This window comes from Monodelphis domestica, chromosome 3 (assembly GCF_027887165.1).
Source record: "Monodelphis domestica isolate mMonDom1 chromosome 3, mMonDom1.pri, whole genome shotgun sequence".
Lineage (NCBI taxonomy): Eukaryota > Metazoa > Chordata > Mammalia > Didelphimorphia > Didelphidae > Monodelphis > Monodelphis domestica.
Window position 1 is genome coordinate 527,629,948 of NC_077229.1, and position 9,980 is coordinate 527,639,927.

General features: G+C 35.7%; 1 protein-coding gene across 1 annotated transcript; it reads right to left on the reverse strand.

Annotated features, from left to right (window-relative positions):
* Positions 1 to 358: 358 nt before the first annotated feature.
* LOC100016698 (TIP41-like protein) lies at positions 359 to 1,265 on the reverse strand. Its single transcript, XM_056824997.1, has one exon. It carries the CDS (start codon positions 1,199 to 1,201, stop codon positions 377 to 379), a length of 825 nt encoding a protein of 274 aa, XP_056680975.1. The 5' UTR covers positions 1,202 to 1,265; the 3' UTR covers positions 359 to 376.
* Between the last annotated feature and the right edge of the window lie 8,715 nt (positions 1,266 to 9,980).

Consider the following 9,980-nt stretch of genomic DNA (forward strand, 5'->3'; position numbering starts at 1 on the left):
TTATAAAAGAACTACTAGATTTGATTCACTTAATTAAACTCTTCATGCAAAATAATATTTGTGGTAATTCCATGCCCACTGCCTCTGATTACTCTTTAGGACATAAATATCTATTACTAAGATCCCATTCTATAACAACTCAAAACCTTGGTTCAACTCTATCTCCCATTAATTTTACATATGGACAGGTGGTATGAACAGCAGGCTACATGGAACCTGCCTACATCAAGCTTTTCATCCCTTCTTTTAAGGCTACAGAAAATCTCGACACAAGGAAAGGCAGCTCATTGTCTTATTAGATAGCCCTCCCTCAATCCCCCCCAAAAGTAGTCATCTCCAGTGAGGGTTCCACAGAGAGTTCATATTGTATGACATTTTATTTAGATTCCATGCATGTATTTTCCTGTGTAGCCACAAGGTTAAGATCCATTCTTTCAGGAAACTCCAGCTTCTCACATACTGCCTCCTTTACAGGTAGGTATTGTGATATTTCATTGGGCTCTGTAAAGAGGGCTGGTGGAACATGCATTAAATTTGCTATTTTGCTCTCCCTTGAAGTGTATTCTCTTAACATGTAAGTCTTGTCAGCCTCATGGTAGAGCCTTGTGTCATTCATCCTGATGAGCACGCCATCAATTCTTAAGAAAAATCTCAGTAACAGGAAAAAGCTAGAAGGCATCACTCTAATTTTCACACTTAAGCTTGAAACTCCATGATCATGAAGTTCATCTTCAAACAACAGAACTTCTTCAAAAAATTTAATCTGTTCTCTGGCTTTCCATTTCTCTGTGTCTATATGATCTGTTGTAGGCACAACCTTTAACTTAAGAGCTTCGCCAAGTAATGTTCCTTTGTAATCTGTTGTATAGGTCCAGTCATATGGTCTAATAATCTCTTTGGAGTGCTCACCCTCCGTCCTGCTCTCTTGCCATTCTTCAGCACATGCCACCTTAAGCACTCCTTGGTAGTTGTTTACACACTTTAAAGCATCTGTTGCATTGAACTCAATTCCAAAGCCAGAAACATGTTGGATTCTTAAAACATTGTCTCCAAACATCATTTCAGGAAGAGATGGCATATGGAGCTCATCAGCTAATTTCTCCACATCGGCCGACTTCATGATGTGCGTCTTGGCCGCCGTCAGCTTCCAGGGCCCGAAGGAGAAGTCCTGGCGGCTGCTCTGGAAGCCGTGGATCATCATGGCCACAGTGGCGGCGCGGAACCAGCGCGAGCGGCGGCGGCCTCCCTTCTCCCCCGCCCCCACCTCCCCCCGAAACAGAAGACTTCTAAGCAGCCCTGAAGAAAAGACCATAGCTAAATAGAAAACAACATTCAAACACAAGATTCAAAAGAAACATGAAAAGGCAGACATGAGTCATCGTATGGTACTCAATAGTCTTAAACAATTTACATCCTTTTAAGTGAAGATGGTACATGTAGCTCCTAAGAACTTTATCATTATTAAGGAAGCTAAAAGTTAGCCAATCGTGTTATAATGAACTCCAAAGGAAAAAAAAAAGAATAAGAGGGATGCATTTGGAGAAGTGGGAAGGGACAGGTAAAATGAGATAAATTTTCTCTTATAAAAAACTCATACAAAGAAGAGTTTTACAGGGGAACAGGGGATGGATGGGTTACAGACAATGCTTCATCCTCGTTATGATCAGAATTAGTTCAAAGTCATGTAACCATGGAAAATATTCAAAATTAATTAATTAAATAAAAATTTTCATTTAAAGAAAGAATTGGTTGGATTAAAGAAAGAAAGGGTGGATTAAGGGAGGCAGTGATTAGAAGGAAAATAGACTTTTGAGGAGGGATGGAATAAAAAGAGGGAGTAAGCAAAAGGAAATGGAACAGAAGAAAATACACAGTTAATACACACAATTGTCAATGTGAATGGATGAGCTCACCCATAAAACAGAAGTGAATAGCATAATAGATTATAAATCAGAAATGAACAATATGTTATTTATAATATTCACATCTGAAACCAAAAGACACACAGAGTTAAAATAAAGATTAGCACAATCTAATATGCTTCAAATGAAGTAAAAAAGGCAGGAGTAGCAATCTCAGACAGAACAAAAGCAGAAATATACTTAACTAAAAGAGATAAATAGGGAAACATAAGTTTCTACAGATAATGAAAGAATATAAAAATTTTAGAGAAAGTTTCTCCAATAAAGTCCTCATTTCTCAAATATATAGAAAACTAAGTCAAATTTACAAAAAGTAAGATTGATAAATGGTCAGTTGGGGTATGTGGCCAAAGGAATAGGCAATTTTCATGAGAAAAAGTCAAAGCTTTCTACAGCCATATCAAAATGGTTTAAATCACTTTTTTAAATTAAAATAATTAATTAATTAATTTAGAATATTTTTCCATGGTTACATGATTCATGTTCTTTCCCTCTCCTACTCCCACCCCCTTCCATAGCCAATAAGCAACTCCACTTAGTTTTACATGTGTCATTGATCAAGACCTATTTCCATATTATTAATATTTGCATTAGGGTAATCATTTAGAGTCTACACCCCCAATCATATTCCCATCAACCCATGTGATCAGGCAGTTGTTTTTCTTCTGCCTTTCTACTCCCACAGTTCTTTCTCTGGAAGTGGATACATTCTTTCTCATAATTCCCTCAGTATTGTCCTGGGTCATTGCATTGCTGCTAGTAGAGAAGTCAGTTACATTCAATTGTGCCACAATGTATCCGTCTCTGTGTACATTGTTCTCCTGGTTCTGCTCCTTTAGCTCTGTAACAATTCCTGGAGGTCATTCCAGTTCCCATGGAATTTCTCCAGTTCATCAAATCACTTTTGGTTAGAGAAATACAAATGAAAACAATTCTGAGGTACCATCTCATACCATTCTGGGGCTTTCCCCACAACCCTTGCCTATCTGTTGAAGATTACTCTATTTCTGTGGTGGAGGAAGTGTTACCTTGAGCTTGAACCATAGTCCCTTCTTGTGCCAGGGCTGTTCCATTGCCTGTTGGATCATGGAGGATGATCTGCTGTGGGTTGCCTCTGTTCAGTCCAGATGTTGCTTGTCCTGGATTTTATTGGCTTCTGCCCTTTTCCACCAAGGCTGTACCCTGTTGTATTATACTCATTTCACTGGTGACTTACACTATATAGCACTGATTTTCTCTCTCCTCTGCTGAGGCTGTACTGAACCCAGCTGTGCCCCTTTCCTTGATGCCAACTCTAGATCTCATCTAAGTTCTGCCCTACTACATTAGACTGTGTTCTCCCATCCTATCCCAGGGTCTCCTTTGCTCTCTCTTCATGCAAACCTGGACTGAGGCACTGTTTCACCATTATCTATTGATGAAGGCAGAAGTCCACTGGAGATAACAGTAAAGAGGTGATCCTGTGGCATTATGGACAGAACCTGGCAAGATCCTGCCTACAGGTGAATCAATGAGTTTATCATTTTTGATTTGTTTTGTAAGATTACATTACAACAAAGCAATTATATAACAAGGAGGAGGGAAATAGGAGGATATAGAGGAATGTGTGAGGTTCCCAGGTCAAACTGAGGGCTACCAATGGAAGGAAGATGACCATTGCAATCCCAGTAAAATAAGCCTGTAGTGGAGGAGTGAGGAGGATGTAGGGAGGACTAAAAAGAAGTGCAAAGGAAGAAGGGACTTCTTGGGGGATATTTACATTTGAGGAAGTGAGAGAGAATAAATATGGGCTAGAGATTTTTGAAATAAATGTGGGGGTGGTATGGGAAACGTAACTGGAGGAGAGTATAGATCAGTATTAGCCTGCATAATTAGAGGCATCTTGAGGTTAGAGGACTACCATGGATCTACCCTTTCTAACACCTATAAGAACTAACATTGTTCTGGGAATGAGGTACACTAGAAAAGGAGAATACATGGGATTAACTTTACATTTATTGGTAGGGACTGCTAGAGAAGAGAGTACAGAATTAGTACCTCAGCATTTTTGGATGCATTTGTTATATGGTATAGCTCTCTGGAAAGGATATGGGGAGGTATACTTAGGATAGTTATGTTAATAAAACATGAAGACAATAAAAGTATTTAAAAATTAAAAAGAAAAAATTAAAAAGCTCTCTGTACGACCTTTTCCCCTTCTCCGACTATGACAAACTACCTGAACAAGGGGAACATTTATTCTATTTGGATATTTTAATAGTAAATATCTATATCAACGTATTATGAAAATAGTTGTGTTTTTCAAAATATTAGTTATCAATGGCTATTTCAGTGAATTGAAACTTCTCTCACACTCTACTATGAAATACTTTAATTGTGCTCACAGACACAGATTGAGACTTTTTTCTGAGGACTAGTCTAGCTAAGCATGGAGATACTCATCATTAACGTCTAGGATACTTAGCAATGAATTTCTTGGCTATTTCCACTCATAAAACAAAGAAAAATGCTAGGTGATATTTATCCCTGTAGGGCTGCCATTTTGTACACCTGCAAAGACAGTGTCATGATAAAAGAAAAAGAGTCAGAAAGTGCTATAAATTAGCAATTAACGTTAATTAGCTTATTGGTACTCTAAACATAAGATTTCTGTACAAAAATGAAAAAGTGTAAATATTGCTGGAGGAGCTAAATTCTACTAATTTTGGCATTCTCACTACAAAGCAAAACCACCAAAAAGAACACAAATCTCTAAAACAGAAAAATAGAAAACAGGATGAAGTTGAATTTAAATGGCAAAAAAGACTTACTCCTTGGAATGAAAAAGGAGTTGGCACAGTTGGTTTCATTATGCACTCGAAAGCATCATTTTGTAAGTCAGTTACTCATTTTGTATTGCAATACAAGTACTTGAAATATTCTTCCAAAGACTAAAGCACACACACACACACACACACACACACACACACACACACACACACACACACACAAACACTGCAGACTGTATCAATATCTTTTCCAGAGGATGAAGAGGTAGGAAAATTCTGCAAAATGAAATCCACATACATTTATGCTCCTTGATTTCTATTCAATTGTGGAAATATGTGAAGAGGGTGAGAAACGTTGTAAATTATAAGCAAGGAAGAAAGAAGGAAATGGGCTAAAGATGTATAGACCACATAGAGGTCTCAGACATTTAAATCATAATTTCTGTCTGAAAAAAAATTGTAGATACTGGGAATGAAGATCACCAAGTAATAACAACTTTTTGTCTCTGTCTCTGTCTCTGTCTCTGTCTCTGTCTCTGTCTCTCTCTCTCTCTCTCTCTCTCTCTCTCTCTCTCTCTCTCTCTCTCTCTCTGTGTTTGTGTGTGTGCCACAAACATATGCATACACATGCCTACACTTCTACACTTATCAAAAAATGACAATTTTAACCAACAGGATAATATACATTATTTTTATTATTTTATTTTATGTAATAACTGTTCAGTGACTATTTTTCAATTTTTTAAATTAATTTATTTGTTTAGTCAATTTAGAACATTACTCCTTGGTTACAAGAATCATATTCCTTCCCTTCCTTCCCTCCCTCCACCTTTCCTGTAGCTAATGTGCAATTCCACTGGGTTTTACATGTGTCCTTGATCAAAACCTATTTCTAAGTTGTTGGTGTTTGCCCTAGGATGTTCATTTAGAGTCTACATCCCTAATCATATCCCTTCAACCCGTGTAATCAAGCAGCTGTTTTTCTTCTGTGTTTCTACTCCTACAGTTTTTCTTCTGAATGTGGACAGTGTTGTTTTTTTTTCTTGTAGATCCCTCCGGATTGTTCAGGATCACTGCATTGCCACTAACAGAAAAGTCTATTACATTCAATTGTACCACAGTGTATTAATTTCTGTGTACAATTTTCTTCTGGTTCTGCTCCTTTCGCTCTGCATCAATTCCTGGAAGTTCTTCCAGTTCCCATGGAATTCCTCCAGTTTATTATTCCTTTCAGCACAATAGTATTCCATCACCAACAGATACCACAATTTGTTCAGCCATTCCCCTATTGAAAGGCATCTCCTCATTTTTTGCCCCCACAGAGTGTAGCTATGAATATTCTCATACATCTTTTTCCTTATTATCTCTTTGGGGTAAAAATCCAGCAGTGCTATGGCTGGATCAAAGGGCAGACAGTCCTTTAGCACCCTTTGGGCATAGTTCCAAATTGCCCTCCAGAATGTTTGAATTAATTCACAACTCCACCAGCAATGTGTTAAAGTACCAACTTTGCCACATCCCCTCTAGCATTCCTGGGATTTTCCTTCTTCCTTCCCCTTTAACCCAAGTGTTCTCAAATTCAGGTTTTTGGGGGGAGTACCTTTTAAGTTGAGTAAAGCAGGAGGGTTCTTTAGCTCTGTCCTGTTGTTAGGTTTGATTTTCAGTCTCCTAGGAGCATTTAGTTTTTAATTGGTAAGGAAGGGTTTTCAGAGGTCTGAACTTTCACTGCCTCTATGCTGCCATCTTGACTCTGCCTCAGAATAATATGCATTATTGATATAGAAGTCTTATCTTGCCTAAATTTGTGTGCATAGATAAATCATGGTCTTATCAGAGCCCATTTCTAAATTAGTACAAAGGCTAAAGAAAGAAAAATAATGGGGAAAGATTATACAATCTTAAACTACTTTAAGAATCAATTGATGAAGGGGCAGTAAGGTTGTTTAGTGTATAGAGAACCAGCTCAAGAGATGGGAGGTCTCAGGTTCAAATATGACTTCAGGCACTTTTTAGCTATGTGACCTTAGGCAAGTAATTTAACCTCAATTTCCTACCCCCTACAGATCTTCTGCCTTGGAACTAATATTAAGTATGGATTCTATTAAGTATTGATTCTAAGAGAGAAAGTAAGGGTTTAAAATATAATTAATTTATAATTTGTAGTATTAATCAAAGCAAAAATTACATTGACTCAGATTATATTACTTATGTTACTATAACAATATGACATAATGTAGAATAATTCAACAAAACATGACATGATATGATATGATATCAATATGTACTACATGGATTGTTGGTGGAGTAATTAACTGGTACAATCATTCTGGAGAACAATTTGACACTATGCACATAAGGGTTATAAAAGTGCACAACCTTTGACACAGCAATACCACTTCTAAATCTGTATTCCAAAGAGATCAAAGAGAAAGGAAAAGTACCTATGAGAATAAAAATATTTTTAGCAGCTAAATATTTTTAGCTAAAATATTTTTTAATTTAAATTTAAATTTAAAATTTAAATTTAAAAATATTTTTAGCTAAAGATCTGTGGTTTGCCTGTGGTGGCACAGAATTGGAAATCAAAGATATGTTCATCAGTTGGAGAATGGCTGAACAAGTTGTGGCATGTGATTGTGATGGAGTTATATACTGTGTTATAAACAATGATGATGGGTTGGTTTCAGGAAAAAAAAACAGAACATAATACATATATGAACTGATGCAAAGTGAAGTGATAAAATACATGACATAATATAACACATTCGATAGTGAAAAAGCATTGAAGCACTAATCTTCAAAATATCTTGCTTTTAAGATCTTATTCATTTTATATTAAAAAATGTAACCAGTGTATAACAAGTAGCATAGGGGATAAAATGCCTTAAATTGTCTTATTCAGCAACTACTTGACTTAGTTGGCAGATAACAATGATGATTTAGAATATATATATATATATATGCATATATATATTGGAAAATCTTATAAAGAAGGGTGATAGATGATTATGAGAAATATCACATCAATAGGTAAAGAGCAATGGAGGGTAAATATGGTTTATAGAAACCTTGACCAGAGCAACAACTGAGAACAGTCATTTTGAAGATGAAAATGGAAGGATAACAGAAGAAAAATAGTAAAGAATCATACTGTCATTCACAAATTTTTTAAATAAATGAAAACAGAAATAATCCTATTCAGTGACATAATAAATCATTAGGTGACACATAGAACAGGTAAATGTATGCTCTCCAAAGTGTGCAATACATTATGGTGGAGATCCAGGATAGAATCCACACCAAAGGGGATAGACTAACTTATTCCATGTTCCAATTCAGTTCAAAGGCTTGTCAGTTTTGCCTTTATAACATCTCAAATGCACTCCCTTTTTTCCTCTGATACTGCCATCGTCATTTTCAGGCTCCCATTTCCTCATGCCTGTGCTATTAAAATAGCCTGTTGGTTGTACTGCCGACCACAAGTCTCAATTCCAGTACATTCTCCATTCATCAATGTGATTTTCCTATAACATAGTTCTGACCATGCCACCACCCCTACTCAAATAGCATCAACTGACCTCATCATCTGTAGGATGAAATATAAAGTCAATGGTTTAACATTCAAGAAAACCCTTTAGAAACAATCTCTATTTTCTAGTTTTCCTAATCTGTAATTTTTAATAGAAATATAGCTGGTAGAGTCCTTAATCCATTCATTCTCATCATAGTAGGCTTAGTGATGCCAGGTGATTGTAACAGTAAGATTCATTGTAAAACATTTGTAGTTCTCTTGCCATGGTCAGATATATTTGCTGTAAAAGAAGAAGATGGATATGAAGGCTTCCTCATAATTTCTTAAGCTAAAGGCACATACTGACATAACAAGTTATAACACAGCATAGGTCCCTCAGCTCTGTTTGATTTTAAGTAAAAGTCATAAATATTTTTGAGAACAATCAATCACACAACAGAGTTCCACATTATTCAAAGCCAGGCTCATAATCTATCTGGTAGAAAAATTCCCTTCTCAAATAGGAAATAGCATAATAGGGAGACTGAGTCAAGAGGATCATCCTATTAGCTTTGTTAGGCTGTCTTCTCAATCTTTCAAACAGTTAGCAATTTTAATTGGAACTTTGGCATGTTCTCTTGAATGGTGGAGTACTAGCTTGGCCATAATTCAAATAGTTATATCTAGATTCAAAATTCACAGCAAATCAAATTGTTGTTCCAATGGATTGCAACATCTAACAGCAAGTTCTATCACTTACATTTAGAACAAGGTATAGTTATTCTCATATTGACAACAATAAAGTGAAAAAAGAAATAAAGAAAAAATACTTCAATTTGCACTCATAGTTCATCAGGTCTCTCTCTGAAGGTGGAAAGCATCATTTCACCATGGGTCCTTGGACCCTATATCAATAGGGTATGATTCTTAGTTTAATAAATTTTACTCTCTCCTATACTCCCTCTCACTTTTTCATATATATATATATATATATATATATATATATATGAAATGAAATATATTCAATTGAATATTCAGAAGAAATGAAGTATATTCAGTTGTATGCAGATATGTAACTCACCTACTAGGAAAACAAGAGTTATTATTGTAAATGTGAATGCAATGATCTTGCTCATGAAGTTGAAGTCAAGAGTAGAATGAATCAGAAACCAGAATCTAAAATTATATTGTTACAGGAGACAAATTTGAAATAGAAAGACATGCAGAATTAAAATAAAAGACAAGAACAGAATATAATATGCTAATATTCAGCTTTGGTCTTTTTATCAAGAATGCTTGAAAGTTCTCTATTTCATAAATACCAGTTTTTTCTATTGCTGGGTAGATTATTCTTGGTCGTAATCCTAGCTCCTAACTCCTTTGCCTTCTAGTATATGATATCCCATATTCCAAACCCTCTGCTCTCTTAATATGGAAAAAGGTTAAATTTTATGTGATTCTGACTAAGGTTCTACAACATTTGAATTGTTTCTTTCCAAATGCCAATTATCTCCATTATCTGGGATATCTGGATTTTGGTTCTAATATTCCTGGGAGTTTTCATTTTGAGATCTCTTTCAGGAAGTGATCTCTAGTTTCTTTGAATTTGCATTTTAATCTCTGGATTTAAAATATTGAAGCAATTTTTCTTGATGATTTATTGAAATATATCTAAAATTTTTCTTTGATCATGGCTTTCAGGTAGTCCAAGAATTCTTTTTTGTTTTTTATAAAAACCCTTACCTTCTATCTTAGAATCAATACTGTGTACTGGTTCTA

Coding starts and splice junctions, on each gene's coding strand:
- LOC100016698 (XM_056824997.1), bottom strand. CDS start 1,201: ATGATGATCCACGGCTTCCAGAGCAGCCGCCAGGACTTCTCCTTCGGG.